Source organism: Dama dama, chromosome 28 (assembly GCF_033118175.1).
Source record: "Dama dama isolate Ldn47 chromosome 28, ASM3311817v1, whole genome shotgun sequence".
NCBI classification, from domain to species: Eukaryota; Metazoa; Chordata; class Mammalia; order Artiodactyla; family Cervidae; genus Dama; species Dama dama.
The window spans coordinates 31614413-31635200 of record NC_083708.1 but is presented as its reverse complement, the minus strand read 5'-3'; the positions used below and the strand labels follow the sequence as shown (position 1 = coordinate 31635200).

Below are 20788 nucleotides of genomic sequence, written 5' to 3'. Positions count from 1 at the left end.
AAAAAAATTTTTTTAAAAACTAATAATTAAAAGTGATTTGAGGGGCTGTTGGCCAAAATTCCTAAAAAATGGGGGAAAACAACCTTCAATAAGCATCAAAGGCACTAAAAAGGTCACCAAAAAACTAAATAGAAGATTAAAACACAGAAAAATATCCACATTAATAGTAATCAGGAAAACAGAAACAGAAAATCTTGTACCCCACTGGAGAATACCTAGGTAAAGTGAATAAAACCTAATACCATAGAGGTATCTGTTATTCATCCCTCTCTTCTACTTCAATTCAGTACTGTTTATCTCTAGGGTAAATGACTCCAATTATCTTAATTTTTCTTTAATTATAGAATTAACAGTATAGCATAGTGGGAAAAAATGTGGACTATGAAACTAGACTGCCTGGGTTCAAGTTATGTACCACTCTTATAAACAGTGAAATCTTGAGTAAGTCACTTAGCCAATCTGTGCCTGTTTCTTCATATGTAAAAAGAGGGGAAAAAATTATAGTATCTATCTTTTAGAGCTATTGTGATAACTGAATTAATATGCAAAGATATTTTTCAAAGGGCTAAACATAAAAACAGACACATAGATCAATGGAACAGAATAAAGAGCCCAGAAATAAATACCATTCAATAAATGGTATTGAGAAAACTGGACAACCACATACAAAAGAATGAAACTAGACTTTATCTAACACCACACATAAAAATCAACTCATTGGGTTAAAAAATGTAAGACTTGAAACCATAAAAGTCCTAGAAGAAAACACATAGGGTAAGCTCCTTGACATCAGAATTGGCGATGATTTCTTTGGATTTGACATTAAAAGCAAAGGCAACAAAAATCAAAAATGAGAAGTATATATACTACATCAAACTAAACAGCTTCTGCACAGCAAAGTAAACCATCAACAAAATGAAAAGCCAATCTATTGAGTGGGAGAAAATATTTGCAAGCCACCGACCTGATAAGGGATTAATATCCAAAACAGAGAACTAACTCACACAACTCAATAGGAAAAATAATAATAATAATAATTTGATTAAAAATTAGGAAAGGAACTAAACAAATATTTCTCTAAAGAAGACATACAATTGGCAACAGCTACATGAAAAGGTGATTCACATTACTAAGTAGCAGGGAAATGCAAATCAGAACCACTATCAGATCTTCATTCCTATTAGAATGGCTATTATCAAAAACATAATAACAAGTGTTTGCAAAAGTGTAGAGAAAAGAGAAACCTTGTACACTACTAGTGGGCATGTAAACTGGTGCAGCCACCACAGGAAAGTATGGAGGCTCCCCTTACTGAAACTAAAAATAGAACTATCATATGATCCAGCAACCCACACTTCTGGGTATATATCCAATGAAAACAAAATCAGTATCTCAAAGAGATATTAATATCTACATCCCTCACTCCACCCCCACCCTGTTCACTGCTGTATTATTTATAATAGCCAAAACATAGAAACCACTTAAGGGTCCATCAACAGATGAATGACTAAAGAAACTGTGTTTGTACAGAATGGAATATTATTCAGCCACAAAAAGAAGAAAATCCTGCCATTTGTTGCAAGATGAATGGACCTTGAGAACATCACACTAAGTCAAATACCCAGAGAAAGACAAATGCTGTATAATCTCATTTAGACACAGAATCAAAACAAAACTCATAAAGACAGGCAACAGACGGGTGGCTTCCAGGAGCAGGGAGTGGGAGGGTGGGAGAAAAGGAAGAAGGTGGTAAAAAAGCAGAAATTTCCAGGTATAAGATAAATAAGTTTGGGGATACAATGTACAGCTTTGTGACTATATTTAACAATACCATACTGTATATTTGAAAGTTAATAAGAGAGTAAATCTTAAAAGTTCTCATCACAAGGGAAAAAAAACTATTAATATGTGTGATGATGGATGTTAACTAAGCTTACTATGGTAATAATTTTGCAATATATATATATTTCAAATCGCTATAATGTATACCTTAAACTAATACAATGTTACATATCAATTACATCTCAATCAAACTGGGGGGAAAAAATCCACCTCAATCTAAGTTAATTGGCTTTCTTGCATTTACAGATTTCAATAAATTGAAGTTTAAGTAATTAACAGCTAGTATTCTTTGCATTCTAAATATAAAAATGATATCTGGAAGTTATTAACTATTATTATTAAAACTATTAATAGTACTAGTACTAAAATTATTAATAAAACTAATTTTAAAAAACATTACCACCAAAGTTATAACACTATATAGTCTTCAAATGTGATTCTAAATTTTCTTATTTTCAATTTGAGTATAATAAGGAAGGGTTTTAAACTAGGTTGGTTCAAGCTGAGGTTGAAATTAACTCAATAAGGCCAAGATCAGATGAATAAATAAGTGGTTCACCTTTCACATAAAAAGTGTGAATCCAAACCAGTAACATTCTAATCATATAAGACAAGGAACTCAGGAGGGTTAAGATAGCAACCAGTAATAGGTAAGACTATCTCTACGAAAAAAATCATGTGCTTGTTGATTTCATATGTGGATAGGTCACAGATATCCTATCTTATATTCTGGTTACATGAAATGCTATATTCAAAACAGTATTTTCGGAGCTATCTGGAATGAAGGCCACATAATTAATTTAGTCTCTCAAAAAGCCTTTGTTTCTAACTATAGCCTGGAAAAAAATAGGTATGATTAAAAACTAGTATGAGGTTTTTTAATAAAACCACTATAAACAGGAGGGAGTATAACAAGTGGTATTCCAGAGGGGTTTACCTCTGTCTTTGAATGCAACTATTTCACAATATGAATTAATAGAGAAAATATTCTACACGGTAGCAAATTAAGTCCAAACTTAAGAAGGATCATCAGCACCCAGGAAGAAATAAAAGTCCCAGTAAAAATAAACACTGTTAAGTAAAGTTGCTAGACCTAATGAAAATTCATATAGTCACTGGTCTCCAATGAAAGCAGAGTAAGCTCATTATTTCTCAATCAGCCTTTAATTTTCCAATACTTAAGAGCCAAAACTAAAACAGAACGTCAGTTTCAAAACACTCCAAAATAAAGTTTTGGGAAAATTTATAAAATAACACCCCCAAATTTAAAAACTTTATTTCCAGTCAAACTTCTCAGTACATTATTCTTAAAATGAGATAGGATGTTCAGAATTAATGAAAAAGCTTCAAAAAAGCGTCAGGAATGTCATGATAAAGCAATGTACATTGACTGTGATCAATAAACACACAATCTCTGCCTCTACACAACAGTAAAACCACCTCATAAAAAACTTAAAACTTTACATGATATGTAGTCCATGTACTCTATGAGGAGGTTTTTCATCCCATTCTTTCAGAAGGTTAGTTAAAAACGAGAGTTCACTTCAGAATTCTGAACTTGAGTATTCAAACAGCATCAATAAAGCAATGAAGACATGTACTATGTAAAGAGGGCATAAAACAAAGTTCCTGATCTTAAATCTACTCTCTTTAATTTAAAATCTCTTTAAAGTAATTTAAAACTTTACCCAGTTCAGATGCCCTAGGCAGAATCCTATAGTCAAGATTCAGCCACTGTTCAGTGTGAGGAGTCCCAGGAGACACTAGCCCAAGTTTCAAAACTGAATGTCCCAGGCAAACCCAAACAGTTGGTCACCCTAGCTTGATTAAGTGGTAAGGGCCAAGAAAGCACCCAAACACCTTCTAAGCACCAATCCTATAAATCCAATAAAACGGGCTGATTGGATTAGAGGATCTTTAATCCCTACTAGTCTAAAATTTTTAAATCTCTGAAACTAGGCAGTGGCACTGATCTGTCTCTCTGTCACATCTTACTTGGCCTCTTGGAAGCATGCGACTCTGACTCTTCCGAAGGTTAATTTCTGACTCTTCTGACTCCTTCCTTCAGTCTCTTCTCCTCTGGAACATTATACTCTCCAGGTTTCACTCCTACCTCACTGGTGGCTGCTCCTTTACGGTCTCTCTTTGGATGGATCTTCTTCCTTTACCTGGCTAGAAAATGTGAACCTTGGCTGTCTTCTGGATACTCTACGTGATCATGTTTAAACAACATGTTCAAACTCTCTACCTCCAGCCCTCCCACCTCCCCACTGAGATCCAGACTTCTATGCCCAACATCTCACCTGAACCTCTAAAACACCTCTCAAACTCCATCCAGGCCTAAAACAGAACTCTTAATTCCACTTCCTTCCTCACCTTCCCCACCTTACGAAATGCCACTACCATCCATTACAATTACTGAAGCCACCAGTAAGACTTCATCTTTGATTCCTCTTTTCTTCATTTGCCACCTCCAAACCATCAGTAAATCCTGTTAGCTCTATTTCTCAAGTATATTCCAGACTCATTCTGTTCTCTCCAGCCCACTCTTACCACTCTAATCCAAACTATCATCTTTCACCCAATCACTGCAATGACCTATTAACCAGTTTCTCTACTACCAATCTTTTCCCCATCCCACCACAACTTCCTCCCCCCACAGAACAGCCAGGAGTGATCTATCAACACCAAGGACAGTGAGTGTCTGCTTCATCTCCCCAGTACGTAGAACAAAAAACAAGGTCTGTCTTGCAGTAGCACTCAATGTGGTAAGTGAAAGAATGAAGTCATCTCCCTAACCATCCACAACTGCCTTCCCCTCACATAGAATATAACCTAAAATTCTTACAAATTCTTACAGGACTCCCTCACCTCATATCCCTGGTCACTATGCTCCAGACTCACTGATATTCTTCAAACTCCCCAAATTCATTTCCACCCTGGAGCTGTTTGTTTACCCTCTGCCTGAACACTCCTGCCCTCATGTGCCTGGCTCCTTCTCATCACTCAGGTCTCAGAGCAATGTTACCTCCTCAGAGAGGCCTTGTCTACCCAGATCCACCCATCCTGTGTCATCTCACTCAGCTCCCTTTTCTTCACAGTACTTAACATTAGCTGAAGTACCGTGTTGTTGGTTTACTTACAAACTGTTTCCTCCCTACTAGCACGTAAGTTCCCTTAGAGCTGGGAATTTTCTTGTTCAATGTTGTACTCCCAGAGGCCAGTACAATCCCTACCACACAATACATACTGAAAGAATGACTCACATTTACCAAGTAGTTATGTATGTGCCAAGCACTATGCTAGGTAACAACAATGGGTTTTTTTTAATTAAAGAAAAATAGAAAGTGCAAGCAAAATATTAGTATGAAGAGCAATTTGATGTTCTTTTATGTTGATCATCCCCATTCTTAAAATGACCTTATACAATAAATTCCATTCTGTAGAATATTATTTTGCCAGTGTAAATATACATATCCTTAAAGTAATAATAATAATTAGCATCTCATTATAGCTTTAGAAGTTATCTAAATGATTGCATTATTCACTTTCAATATAGAATTTGAGGGAACTAATTAAGATAAAATGCAGTAAAATCTGAGAGCCTTCATTTCGTCTTCTCAGAGTACACACGGACACATCTGATCCTGTCAGGAAACTTGAGACTGTAAAATACCTTCTGTTCTCAACATACAGAAACATTCACAACAGAGGCTGTCAACTCACCATTTATTGCCTGGCCTCAGATTAGTTTACCATCTTCATCAAGCCAAGAAGCTATCAGTAATAATCAGGTTCATTTCACAAAAGTCATTACTAAAGCTGAGATTAACCACTCATCCCTGAAAGCCTATTATAAAAGAACATGCTCAACTGAGTTTAGGCAGAAGAGTTATGTTTCATTGGTATCATTGTACTTTTGGGTTCATTTAATTCAAAACCACAGAAAGCCTTAGTTTTTGACATAATCAAACCAGTTACTACCACCATCATTATGACATCACTAAACACCTTATAGCCAGGCATCAACTAGGGCAAGGCAGTGAGGCACTGAAGGCTTGAGGCACTTGAACAAATGACACTTCTTCAGATCGTGTAAGTATTTTCTATAACATTTTAATTTTAGCATACTTTAAAACTGTCATATCCTACCTCCAAATGTTTTAAGGATTACATATATTAATATTTTGAAAGTATGATTTATAAAAAGCAACAAATTCAATATAACTAAGTGCAAGTACTCAAAATATCACCATATCATACTAGATGTTTAAAACCTAAGGGAAATACATCCGTCTTTCATCCAACTTTGAACCTATTATACGTTTTGAATAATGGAGTATTCTTAAATACACTCAACCAAATCATAAAAAAACCTAACACATGTTCTACTTAAAATTAAGTTTTCTATATATTCAAACTGGATAACCCAAAAGGACCTATTGTGTAGCTAATGGAACGACTCAGTGTTATGTGCCAGTCTGGATGGGAGGGGGTTTGGGGAAGAATGGATACATGTGTATGTATGGCTGAATCCCTTCGCCGTTCACCTGAAACTACCACAACAGTGTTAATCGGCTATATCCCAAAGCAAAAAAAAAGTTGAAAGTTTGAAAAAAATAAAATAAAAAGCAGGCAAAGGAAAATAAAATTAGCTTTCTAACCACACTTGCCAATCAAAAAGAGGGAGAGGGGCACTTCTGCTTGATCTTTGCATGCGAATATAAGAAAATACTCATTTCATTTTCATTTATAACAGTTATCTTTGTAAAGCTGAAAAACTGCAGATAAAGCCAAGGCAAAATTAAATCCCACTAATTACTCCTACTTGTTTTAATTGCCATTACCTTAAAAAGAAAGTTTTCTCCAATTTTTTAGAACTGGTTCTATATTATCTTTGGTTTTCTCTTCAGTCTAGTTTAGTTGTCTGTTGTTTAGTTGTTGTGTCCAACTCTTCGCAACCCCACGGACTGTAGTCCATCAGGCTCCTCTGTCCATGGGATCTCCTAGGCAAGAATACTGGAGTGGGTTGCCATTTCTTTCTACAGGGGATCTTCTGGACCCAGGGATCGAACCTGTGTCTCCTATACTAGCAGGCAGATTAGTCTAGTTACATAACTGTATAAACAAACTAGTTTCTGGACATTTAGGATTAACCCCCATATTGAGACAAACTTATTTAAATACTAGAAATTATCTATCCCTGTCTTAATACTGGCCCTCAAAACCAAAATGATTGCTAATAAATTCAATCAGAAGACTGGTTCTGGTTCCACATGAACCAACTCAGAGGTCATTATTTTGACCTTCACCACCTGCTCATTTGCTAAAGAAACCACACTTACGTTTTACAAATGATGTATAAATTAAGCTACAAAAATAATTTTAAAGGTTTGCTTTACTTGAGAGAATAAACATAAATAATTACATTACTATTCTGTAAAAGTAATCTATTCTTAGCATACAGCTGAAGAAAAATTATATTGGAAAGACATGCCCTGACTTACCAAAGGTAAGATACTGTCAAAGATTAGATAAAATAAATATGTTGTAAAGATATAGTGTTCGAATTTACTAAATTTGGATAGTATTTATAAAGCATCTTCTTCCACTATATTCTTTGCCACAGCAAAGGTTTAGAGACTGCAGTGTAACCTCCAAGTCCCTTCTTCAGTTAATTAACAATTTCTAAACACTATGATGTTTTCTTCTCCATAAAAAACAATGGAATAAATGGATACAATGCTTGGGTGATATTATACCTTCAAACATGTTATTATAACAAATAATTTTAAGAGGTTAGTTTGCAAAGATATTACAGATGGCTTCTGACATGAACAGATAAATTGAAACCACTCCCTCCAGCCTCTGGGGATAATGAAGTGCCTGCTCACTGACTGAAGTTACTGTGATTGCAGAATTGTAAATACCCAATGAGCATCAGAAACTTCTCAACTCCTGTCTTCTACTCTTAGGAAAAATGATATACATTATAGAGAAAATAATTTCCTACTTTTTTTTTTTTTTAACTAAACTCATGCCTAGCATTGCAGGACCAAATTTAAGAGAACAATTTCAAATCTCACTCTGAATTTGAAAGTTTATCTAAGTCTAGACCTAATGTACACTATGCCACTACAGTTATCAGGGTATTATTATATGCTTGAAACGTGTTAAGACGGTAAATCTTAAAGTTTTCTCACCAAACACATGACACACAAAAGAATTGTAACTATGAGGTGATGGATAGGTCAACTAGTTTGACTGTGGAGATCATTTCACAATGCGTATATACACATGTATATATCAAAACCAAGTTGCACATATTAAGTATATTACAATTTCTAAATGTCAATTACACCCTCAATAAACCTGAGAAAATTATGTCTAAAAAAAAAAATCACATCACAAATTTCTAAAGTATCACAGAACTGCATTGTTTGACATTTTAACAGAAATCTGAGTTTGTGTCTGATATTTTTTTAAATAGCAAAAATACTACCAACAAAAAAAAAACTTCCAAACGTTTTTCTATTTTGTTTGCAAATCGCCTTGAAAATGTATACCAAAATGTCAGTTACACAAGTAGAAGCTCAAACATTTTGTGTGACAAGGTTACTTAACAGAGGAGTCCTAGAAGCACCTGGAGTTGCAGGAAAATTTGTGTGTGTGTACATAAGGCGGCTTTTTCTGGATAAATGATCCATATAACTTGCAGCTTCTGGGGCGCGGGGAGGGGAGGTAGGTGGTTCAAAATACAATTAAGATTAAATTAAAGCGCCTGAAAAAAACAGCCAACATCATGTAACTTGTCAATGTCAGATAACCAAGTCTTATTTTTTACATTCCTAATCAGGGGACGATTTATTCTAATTTGGTGGCTCCTACATAACTTTCAAGGGATGCAGGCATGAAATGGCTCTGCATTACAAAACAGTTCCCTTCACACACCCAACGCGGCAAACCCCAAATTTTCCCAGAAAAGGCCAGGAACAGGCAAACGGATTAACAGCCCCTCTTGTTCAAAGATCGACTGGCTTTGGCAGGACGTGTCCTCCAGAGAGAACTGCTGGGCGATGACCAGGTTTCAGTGAGGAGATGGACCCCTGGGCGGGCACCAGCAGGCGAGACATCCCCAGCCTCCTCCTACCCCAAAACGCGCCCTCTCCAGTAGGGTCTGCGGGCGCGGCTGCAGCAGATCCCGGTGGCTGCAGCAGATCCCGGCGCCCGTGGCGCGCGCCGCGCCGCCGCCGCTGCAGCAGGGTCGCAGCGACCTTCCCGCCCGGATCTCCCGGAGCCCCGCTACCCACGTCCCCACACCCCACCCGAGAAAAAAGGGAGGGGGACGCACAACAAAGCCCAATCTGAGGAGGCCCAAGCGAGCTGTAAGTTGGGGCGCCGGGGCTGAGGCCCGACGAGGAGCGGCCGGGACACCCAGCCGCGCCTGGCCGGCGCGCCGCGATGCCGGACGGATCCGGCAGGGGAGGCGGGCAGCCAGATGTCAGCCCGCCCGGCTGGGTGTCGACAGCCGGGAGGAAACCGGGCTGGCGGGAGGGCGGGCGCGCGGCTAGCGGGAAGCCAGGCCGGAGGAGGAAGGGGAGCGGCGGCGGCGGCGGCGGCGGGGTCCCCAGGGCGCCGCGGTCGGCCGCGACCCCCAACCCGGCCGGCGGCCTGTCCCGTTACTTACCCGCTGGGAAGCTGCGGGCTTCGCCGGGGCTGTCCCGGCCGCCGGCCTCCGGAGCCAGGAAGCGCCCCCACATCGCGGGCGGGAGTGCCGAGTGGGCCGGGGGCTCCCGATTCCCCACACCCGTCCTCCGCTGCCTTTGCCTTCTGCTTCGGCGGCGGAAACTTGTGAGGAGCCTGGGCTGCGGCGGCACCCGCGAGGCGGCGCGAGCGAGTGGGCTGAGCAACGGCCGCTCAGCGACGGGAAGGGGGCGCAGGGGCCGGATTCGCCGCGGCGGCGGCGGCTGCCATGGTCAGCCCAGCTGTGCTGAGGCCCGGGCCAGGGAAGCGGCGGCTCCGCGGTGGCGGCGGCTCGGTCCCCGGCCGAGCCCAGGCTGCGAGGCTCCAGACGAAGTTGCAGCTGCGGTTTCTCTCCACCCCCTCCGCTCCCGGAGCCCGAGCCCGAGCCGGGCAGGGGCGGGGCCTGGAGGGGGCGGGGCTTAGTGCGCTTACAAAAGGCGTGCGCGGCGCGGGGCGGGGCCTGCAGCCCGTTCCAGGTGGGTACCATCAAACCCTTTTGCTCCGCTGTTGGCGAATAGTCAGTCCGACATACCTGCTGTATCCCACTTTTCCCATCCCAGCGCTCCGTGCGGTGAGGAAAGGGCGGAACTTGGCCCAGGGACTTGTCTTGGACTTGTCTTGAGGTTCCCCGCTCCGTTGGTTAATCCCTCAGGCCCTCCGGGGCACCTTTCAGAAAAAGGCTTGGAAGACCTGCCGTCACATCAAGACTGCTTGTGGTAAAAGAGGGTTGAGGGACTTCACCTCATTTGGGGTTGGAATTAAAGTTGTCATCATGCATTCTATAAGCATCGCTTATTGATCATTGTGGAGGGTAATAAAGAGGTCATTTTCCTCAATTTACAACCGAAATTGACAAGGGGAGAAGGTACCAAAATATCTACAACACGGAGACGAGTGCAGAAAAAAGCAGGAAAAAAGACCCGAGGTAAATAAGTACCAGGGGGTTCAGGAAGGGGCTGTCAATTTTAATCTAGTAGCTTAGTGTTTCAGATAAGCAATCACGAGTCAAAATGACACCAAAGTATGTAATGGGAGGGCAACTACACCTTCACGTTCCTCCTCTGCCTGGTCAGATTCCACCCTTCACCTGAACCCAGAGTGCAAGAGTAGGCATCCTGAGGAAGGACCAAAAGGTGCAGCATCCTCTTTAAATCTTCCTTTTCATCGGCAATATTTATAACCCTTAAAATAGTGCATTTAATAAATACTGGTTGAGCACTGTAGAAGGAAGTGAGCTCTGGACCTGGCTGATGAATTGGGTAAACCGGAAAGCAGGTTGCTAACCCTTAACAAGGTTTGACTACAGTGATGCTTTTTCCTGTTGTGGATGTTTGCTAACAAAGCCCTCATGTTTGTATTCAGTTAAGTTAGTTCAGTCTCTCAGTCATGTCCAACTCTTTGTGACTCCATGGACAGCAGCATGCCAGGCTTCCCTGTCTTTCACCATCTTCCAGAGCTTGCTCAAATTCGTGTCCATTGAGTCGGTGATGCCATCTGACCATCTCGTCCTCTGTCACGCACTTTTCCTCCTACCTTCAATCTTTAACAGTATCAGGATCTTTTCTAGTGAGTCAAAGTATTGGAGCTTCAGCATCAGTGCTTCCAATGAATACTCAGGACTGATTTCCCTTAGGATTGACTGGTTTGATCTCCTTGCAGCCCAAGGGACTCTCAAGAGTCTTCTCCAACACCACAGTTCAAAAGCATCAATTCTTCAGTGCTCAGACTTCTTATAGTCCAACTCTCACATCCATACATGACTACTGGAAAAACCATAGCTTTGACTAGACAGATCCTTGTTAGTAATGTCTCTGCTTTTTAATATGCTGTCTAGGTTGGTCATAGCTTTTTTTCAAAGGAGTAAACATCTTTTAATTTCATGGCTGCAGTCACCATCTGCAATGATTTTGGAGCCCAAGAAAATAAAGTATCACTGTTTCCATTGTTTCCCAGTCTATTTGCCATGAAGTGGTGGGATCAGATGCCATAATATTCGTTTTTTGAATGTTGAGTTTTAAACCAACTTTTTCGCTCTCCTCTTTCACTTTCATCAAGAGGTTCTTTAGTTCCTCTTCGCTTTCTACATAAGGGTGGTGTCCTGTACATATCTGAGGTTAATGATATTTCTCCTGGCAATCTTGATTCCAGCTTGGGCTTCATCCAGCCTGGCATTTCACATGATGTACTCTGCATATAAGTTAAATAAGCAAGGTGACAATACACAGCCTTGATGTACTTGTTTTCCAACTTGGAACCAGTCTGTTGTTCCATGTCCAGCTCTAAATGTTGCTTCTTGACCTGCATACAGATTTTTCAGGAGCCAGGTAAGATGGTCTGATATTCCTGTCTCTTTAAGAATTTTCCACAGTTTGTTGTGACCTACACAAAGGCTTTATCATAGTCAATAAAGCAGAAGTAGAAGCTTTTCTGGAATTCTCTTGCTTTTTCTGCCTAAAAATTTTAGAGGTTAAATTATATCTAGGTGTTTTGTAATTTATCTGATTGCAGTTTTACATTTAGTCTCCCACAGGTAGAGTTCCACTTATTTCTCCGAAACAGTTGATCAAGGGTCAACTGTTTCTAAGGCTAGAGTGATAGAAATATGAAAAAAAAGAATGCAATTGTTTCCTTTCTGTGATTTATATGTGCATTAACCCATGTAATATGACACTTGAATACTATAGGCTTAAAAAGAAATCTAAAAAAGTAAATTCTAACATGAATTATCAGAAGCTATAGAATTATATGAAAGTATTCCTTTTTACATGATTTATAGTTACTATATTCTCATATTAGGTACAGCATTTATTAAATACCAAACTTTTTTTATACAGATCTAAGACATGTATGAACTATGACAAATATATCTCAGTCCTTTTTGAGTTAATATATACTTTCTGTTATTCTAAAACTCTGCCAATTTCCACTCAATTCTAAGCAGTGTTTTTAAAAAATAATTTACTCAGTTCTTCTATGTTTTTATCAAATTGAAAGGCATGCCACTACATACACCAAAAAAAGTGTGAAGCTAAGACTATGTAAAATATTTCAATACTTAGTACAGAGTGCTCTGTACTAAATAGAAATAGAAAATAGAAAAACATGTTGCTATTTTGGCAGTTGGCACCACCAAGGATAAATTTTTTGTGTTCCTACTAATTAAACTTGAGAGGATAGAAAGCTAATGCAATTAAAATAATTGAAATACTAAAAATGTTATGTATATGAAGTAAACTGTAACCACCATTTTTAAAAAATCATACACATTATGAACATACAGTTGATCCTTAAACAACACAAGGGTTAGGGGGCACCTACCCTCTGCACAGTAGGCATTTCCAAGTATAAAATATAGTCGCCCTGAATCCTCATCCCCAGCTCCTCAGTATCCACGTTTTGGCATCCAAGGATTCAACCAACTGAAGATTCTGTAGTACTGCAATATTTACTGTTGAAAAAAATCTACATATAAGCCATACCACACAGGTCAAACCTGGTTTTTCAAGGGTCAACCATATACTGAATTGAGATTTCCAGTCACATCTGTGATACACCCAGTATCCATGGTTTTCCAAATGATTAAGATTAATCATAGCACAAGATCGAGAGACTGAGGACTACCTATCCATTACTAAGGCTGATGTGATAAACCAGCATGTTTTTGTTTCACTGTGACAGTATGTGAAGACCATAAGGAGAATCCTATTAATACACATTCTGACATTATTTGCTTGCTTGCTCAGCCGGTTTGCAACCCAGTGGACTATAGCCCTCCAGGCTCCTCTGTACACGAGATAATCCCAGCAAGAATACTTCAGTGGGTTGCCATTTCCTCCTTCAGGGGATCTTCCCAACTCAGGGAGCAAATCCACATCTCCAGCATCTCCTGCACCGGAAGGTGGATTCTTTACCATGGAGTCACCTGGGAAGCCCAAGACATTTATTATTGAACTTCAATATTTTAGTAATTTTTCTTAGTAGAGATAATACAAGTAATGAAAATAGTGACTGTATATGCTTGTGTGTGTGTGTATATGTGTATATATACAGTTGCTTAGGTGAAATTTGCATATTTAATGTTTTGAGAGAGGACTTTAAAAAGAGGAAAATAGTACTAAAAATTTACTGTCAGATTGGTATTAAACTCCTCATTTGAAATATTGCATTAAAAAGACTTTATTTGACAATAAAAATATATGCTGCATTCATAAATCTTAAATTCTTTGGGTATGAATCTCTAAACTCATTAAGTTTAAACTATCTTACATGTATTTTTCTTATATAAATTTATCATATTGAGCAAACACCAACCAGTAAACAGAGAAGTGATATAACAATGGATATGTGATATTTTAAAATTAGGAAAACATATGGTACATAATATAGGCAACCTCAAGAGAGTGTAATGTTACAAAATATAAATATCAATATGAATGAAAATATAAATATAAAATATCAAAACCAACAAAATGTAGAAAAATTAAACCAACCAATAACAATTGAAAGAGTTCCTAAAGAGCAGTTGTCACTTGATAGGAACTTTGTGGATGAAGTCTGAAAAATTCCAAGGAACAGATACTTCTGGTGTATCAAAGGTGTAACAAGGACTATGATATATAACTTCGTCCAGATCACAAAAATTACAAGTTACTAGATTTATTATGAGTTGTTGTAATCTCAAATAATCATTTAAAATAATGAAAAAAAGAAAACTCAGAAACTTTTTCACTTGATGATGGGTTTGAAAATTGCAATTGGATTCCTAGCAAATACATTTGACTATACAAAAGACTGATGCTCAAGCTGAAACTCCAATACTTCGGCCACCTGATGTGAAGAGCTGACTCATTGGAAAAGACCCTGATGCTGAGAAAGATTGAAGGCAGGAAGAGAAGGGGACGACAGAGGATGAAATGGTTAGGTATCTTCACCAACTCAATGGACATGAATTTGAGCAAACTCCAGGAGACAGTGGAGAACAGAGGAGTTCTGTTCTCTGGCATCTGCAGTCCATGGGGTCACAAAGAGTCAGACATGACTTAGGACTCAACAACAACAATACAGAAGTGAATAGAAGAGATGTAGGTTAATTAACCTGTCTGCGGATCAGTTTCCTTATCTTTAATTTGTGGATGACAATAGTAACTACCTAATAGGACATTTGTGGGTATTAAATGAGTTAATACTTGTAGCATGCTTAGAACAATGCACATATGCACCCTATATTAGTGACAAGATATACAATCTAGAGATGGAGTCCTGATATTCCCCACCAAGAAAAAACTAGCATTGATGGGTACAATGAGGTTAGTTATAGATAATACTTTGTATCAGAATGATATCTCAGAATACTGTAACGTACTGATTGATAGCTTTTCCTGACCCTTTGGGGTTACTAATAATTTCAGGTTATGGTGAAATGATGCACTTCTGAAAAAACAGTTACCAAATTCTTTGGGTCCAAGTTCACAGAAGACTTCACTCTAGGCTCTGATTCCCTGAACTTCCCATGTGATGTTTGCTCAGCTGCTGGGTTTCTTGTCTCTGCCCAATACTACCAAAATAGCAGAAGGGAGATTAGGGAGAGGTGGCTGGGTGGTGTAGCCAGGCCAAGAGGGTGAAGACACCTCATCTCAAGTCCTTGATTCCTCAGAGATACAGGAAAATGGAGAAGACTCTTGAGAGTCCCTCAGACTGCAAAGAGATCAAACCAGTCAATCCTAAAGGAAATCAGTCCTGAATATTCAGTGGAAGGACTGATGCTGAAGCTGAAGCTCCAATGCTTTCGCCACCTGATGCGAAGAACTGACTCATTAGAAAAGACCCTGATGCTGGGAAAGATTGAAGACAGGAGGAGAAGGGGATGACTGAGGACATCACTGGTTGGATGGCATCACTGACTCAATGGACACGAGTTTGAGCAAGCTCCAGGAGATGATGAAGGACAGGGAAGCCTGGCATACTGCAGTCCGTGGGGTCACAAAGAGTCAAACATGACTGAGCAACTGAACAACAACAGAAAATGAATCTTACCTATACCTTTGGCTCCAGAGTTGGGTTGTGATGGCTAATGAGAAAGTAGGTAAGATGTAGATCACTTGAATAATGGAGTGGTCCTTTGGGTGGGAGGTGAACTGGAAAGGATTAAATTAAGCCAAAAGATAAAGTTTAGTCTCCCAGGGACCATCAATGTTTACTTGAACTGCTTATAACTGACCTCTTTGTCAGTGGAAATTATTACAGTCACTACCTGGTCATCCTGAGCCTATAGAAAAGATTCAAGGTCATTTACAATGAAAGTGGGACAGCAACCTTGACAGTGTATGAAGAAACAAATTCTTCTCTCTGTGTCTTCCTTTTCAGACACCAAATGTTAAGTGGAAGGAGGAAATTGTGGAGTTCAAGAAAGCTGATCATGCCTTCATTAAAGGCACACACAGTTTCCTACCTAAGCTACACCAGTGGAGAAAAGGACTGGTTTAATAACTTAAAATGTCCAAATGTTATGAAATTGGATTGGGGTGTCCTTAGTGGAAAGAGGGGTTTTCAGTAGAGTACAGTTGGTCAGTTAGTGGGGGAAAAACCTTAGGGTCTGTACTCCCAATGATTTGAGAATTTTCACTAAACTGGTTAAATATTTTATGTAATCCTGTAAACAATGTCATCAGCACCTAATAATAGCTCCATTTTAAAGATGGAGGGGAAAAGACCTGCAGGAGTTAAATAAGTTTACACAAGCTGTAAAGGTAGAATTCAGATCTACCCTAAGGAACTTTTCCCCATTATGTTTGTTAACATGTTGCAAAACAAAAATTATAAGATTTTTCCTTCAGGTGCCATATGAGAAGGAAGAATCTAATTATAGGATTTCTGTACAGTGTTTAGGGTTCAGCCAAGACTAGAAACTATGTGACATTAATCTGTATTATTGTATGATTTTCTTTAGCTGTGGCCATCAGCTTAAGTATAGGAATAAAGAAGGTAGATGGATAAACATGGTTTTGCATTGTGGGCACTAAGAGAAAAGGGGGCAGAGAATTTAAGGATATTGGCTGGAGAATGGATGAAGTGATGAGGAACAGGGTCTAGCCTACCTGGAGAAAGCAGTGATGTCAAGAGAGGGTGAAATGTTTAGAGAAGGTGGAGGGAGTAGGGGAGTGAAAGTTTCACACAAAAGCAAAGAGCAGATATAATGAGAATAAGGGGATGAACAGTGGAAAGATAGGGTGTTATAGTGAACAGGTAGCATATAGAGTTTAAGATTACAGAGGTGAGACAGTAGAGAAATTCAGTTGATGAAGCAGTACTAGAGTTGCTTCCCTCTGATTTCCCTTCAAGAAAGACCTTGATGTTCTCCCACAAGCATGGTCAGTCCACAAGCTGTTAACACATGAGGAGTCTGCCTCAGCTTTTCAGTGGCAGCCTCTTTTTTTCTGGAGAGCCCCAGCCAATGACCAAGCATGGCAGAGATACTGGGGCATGCCAGTCTTTCCAATGCAGAACCCTTCCAATCACCAGCCTTTGTTCTCTAGCTCCCCACCAGATTGACTGAGACCCCATCAGATATGCACTGCGGTCTGAGTCTTTCCTTTCCAGTCCTATTGCCTGCCTTTTAACCTTTGCAGGTGTTATCTCCAATAAACGCCTTGCATTTCTAACTCCATTTTAGCATCTGCTTCCCAGAGAACCCAACTGAAACAACCTGTGAAGATAAAGATATAAAGGAGTTGGGTTTTCGTCTATGTCTCTGTTTAAGTAGTAAAATGGGGGTTCTTGGAACCTGATGAAAATGTTTGAGAGCTGTCAACCAAGAATGAGTAGCCAGAAAGGCAGCACAGAGCAACGTGAACTGACTCCAATGATACAGATAAATGCAGAGGAAGGCAAGACTGAGAGGAACAACAGGTTTGAGTGCACTCAGAATGCCACTTGGGCACACATGAAACTCATTGGACAAAGTCCTCAATAGTTCTGCCTTGGCTGGTCCTGGCAGTGGCTATCCCAATTAAACAAGTTTAGCACTATCCAAAGTGCTTCCAGAAGCAGACTCCAGACTTGGGCAGCTTATTGAGTTCACTGAGGTCCACAAGATTTAATTAACTAATTAAGAGTAGTTCATAGGTTACAACTTCACCACTCAAATAATTTTAAAACATTAAGACAGTTTTCACGGTAGCTTTGTTACTTCTAGGTCGTAGGTTGTATTCAGTTCAATAGCTCTATTAACGTTGGTAAGTTTTCATTCCAAGGAGTTTTCCTATTTTTCTCACACAATGGCAAGATGTAGGGATCTCTGGAACTGTAAATAAAGCCAGTATCACTAAAACAACCCCTAGAGTGATCTGGGTTAATTTAAAGAATGGACACTTTGGCTAAAATTTCAATGGAATCTTAACAAGTATTATAGAAAACAAAATAAAAGTCTAGCTATGGTTTCTGGATTTATGGGAGAACTAATTTCTTTGTTATTTTTTTCTGATTATAAAAATAATACATACTAAAAACCAAAAGAAGATAGTACATAAATGTTCATTACTTACTCATTTAGTAAATATTAATATTTGGGTTTTTTTAAAATATTTGTTGAATATCTAAGTAGAGCAGGTAAAAGGAGGGCCAGGTGTAAAATTTTGACTTATTTCACTATAATGCCTTATAGCTTTTTAATTTTCTGTTTTATAAACATACATAGATATCTATAAGATGAGGGCTCTTTGGGGGTTTTTAAACCCAAATTATCTCTCAGAAAAGAGGGAGTCACTTTGTGCTCCAGTCCTTACAAGTTCCTAATATTATGGATCATTCTCTTACTTTTTTTGATGAACAGCATACTGATTGGAGAAGTCATCTAGCTTGATGTAAATTCAATCCGTAAAATCTGGAATCAGTATTTTTTTTAATAGATAATTTTAAAACAGTAAAATGTAGTACAATAATGACTACATTTTAGTAATCATAAATATACGTTGAATGTGAAAGTGGAAAAAGCAACAGGTCTTGTGTTAGTGTTAAGCAACAATAATGTGTAGATATTTAATCATTTCGCTTGTATCTCAAATTTTTAACATATCAAGCTGTCCCAAACTTGGGACACATTTCTGAATGTGTCTTGAAAAAAGTGGGAATCTCCTGATATTTGGACATATCTAGACTAATGAATTCGGAGAAGACAATGGCAACCCACTCCAATACTCTTGCCTGGAAAATCCCATGGGCAGAGGAGCCTGGTGGGCTGCAGTCCATGGGGTCGCTAAGAGTCAGACACGACTGAACGACTTCACCTTCATGCATTGGAGAAGGAAATGGCAGCCCACTCCACTGTTCCTGCCTGGAGAATCCCAGGGATGGCGGAGTCTGGTGGGCTGCCGTCTATGGGGTCACACAGAGTCGGACACGACTGAAGTGACTTAGCAGCAGCAGCAGCAGCAGCAGACTAATGAATTAAAATTAATTCATTTAAATTGGTCTACTTTTTACTACTTTGAGCCATAGAAAAGATATTTCTAAACATATATAATATTTTATAATGTTATTTAGGGGGAATCTATTTTATCATACTACCTAAAACTGAATTCAGAAGAAATAACTTCTTAAAGACTTTTCTTACAACTCAGTAAGACTTAAAAGTTTTTAAAAACCTAGAATAACCAATTTTTACTTTTATTATACTTATTGAGACCTTTTAAAAAATGTTTTCTGCACCCTGAATTGCCAATTACTGAACTGCAAAACTGCAAATGAAAGCACAGAAGAGGCACCCGAACATCAAATACATTCATTATCATAAGTGCTCATAGAGAATCTGAGATGAATTAACAGTGAACAAAGCATCTAAAATTAAATTCACACTCCTCATACATATATTATGGATGATGACAAAATAAATTACAAAAGATATATATGATATACATAAATTTATATGGCATTTTCCTAATTGGGATATTACATGTCTTTACATAAGTAAGTACTATTTTTTTTTCATTACAGCTAACCTCCTAATGAAGTTATAGAGTCTTAGTAAAATTGGGCAAGTTATTTATACTGTGAAAACCACTGAAAGATAACTGTTCTCAACTGAGACCAGAAGATAGTGATAGGATTTATTTTCAGAATCTTAAAAAGATGTACAATTTCAGCAGGACGCACCTATAGTGACACCAAGGGGGTTGCGGATGGACTGGGATCATCTGACCAGCGTTGGAGAGAACAGAGCCAAAGGCATTATCCAGAGAATTCTACACTGCGGTTGCCTGAAGGCTGCTGCCTTCTGTGCTCACCCTTGAACGTCAGGCTGGTTCTGGCCCAAGCCCAAGAGCTAAGTTTCAGATCACAGCGGGCTTAGGAGCACAGTGCACATTGGAACATCTAATCCCACCTGGCTTGCCCTAAAATGGCCCCTGAATTCACCGGCCTGCGGAGCCTGCTGCCTGAAGCTGCTTCTAGAAAATCGAAGCATAGAAGATCAACACCACTCTTACCCTGGGTTTGAGTTTGGGTTTTACCACATCATTTTTTCTTTTAAAGGAATTTTCATCCTCATACCATCTCTTTGGACAGATGGCTTAACATTTCTTAGAGGAAATGAGTCTCAGCAGACGAGTGTATGCATCTCCGTGTGTTCAGGGCAGAGGTAGTTATCACCCTGTCAGTACCTACCTGATACAGGAGAAGCCGGTACCAGGCACCATCACTTTCCTGTTACCTTTTCATCCAGGGGTTGTGATGAATTTCCTTAGAATGTTTGGTTCGTATGGGCATTCGCCTGCTAAAGAGGTAAACTTTGCAAGAGTTTCGAGATGGCTTTCTCCTGAGGTGGCTGCCGGCCCCCGGAGAAGGTTGGCTGAGGGATACCTGCAAAGAGAGCCACAGTGAAGCTCGTGACTTGATCCCGTTTCACAAACTGGCAGAAGGCCAGACCCAGAGTGTTGCTCCAGGGAGTAGCTGGGAGAATGGGCAGGTTGCCAGGTGAGGGGCAGACGGTCATGTATAAAGTGATGGTTTTTATAGACTCCCAGTAACCCATACTGCCACTTACCTGAATCCTGTGGTTTCTGGGAGAAAAAAAGGACCAGATTATTCTCATATTGGAGTAAAACCAAAACAAACACTGGATTTAGGTTGGTGGGATCTATATTGGTCGTTTCAAAAATACTTCAGTATTTAGTTCAGTAAATAGTCTTTGTATGATCTTGTGTCCATAACA

The 20788-nt window shown here is 39.4% G+C and overlaps 1 protein-coding gene across 1 annotated transcript in view; it reads right to left on the bottom strand.

Annotated features, from left to right (window-relative positions):
• The window catches only part of CEP85L (centrosomal protein 85 like), a 130508-nt gene extending 120637 nt beyond the window's left edge, over positions 1 to 9871 (bottom strand). Inside the window, exon 1 of the mRNA XM_061131874.1 lies at positions 9530 to 9871. Within this exon, the coding sequence (XP_060987857.1) occupies positions 9530 to 9602 (73 nt within the window). The 5' untranslated portion in view covers positions 9603 to 9871. The remainder of the gene's footprint in view (positions 1 to 9529) is intronic.
• Between the last annotated feature and the right edge of the window lie 10917 nt (positions 9872 to 20788).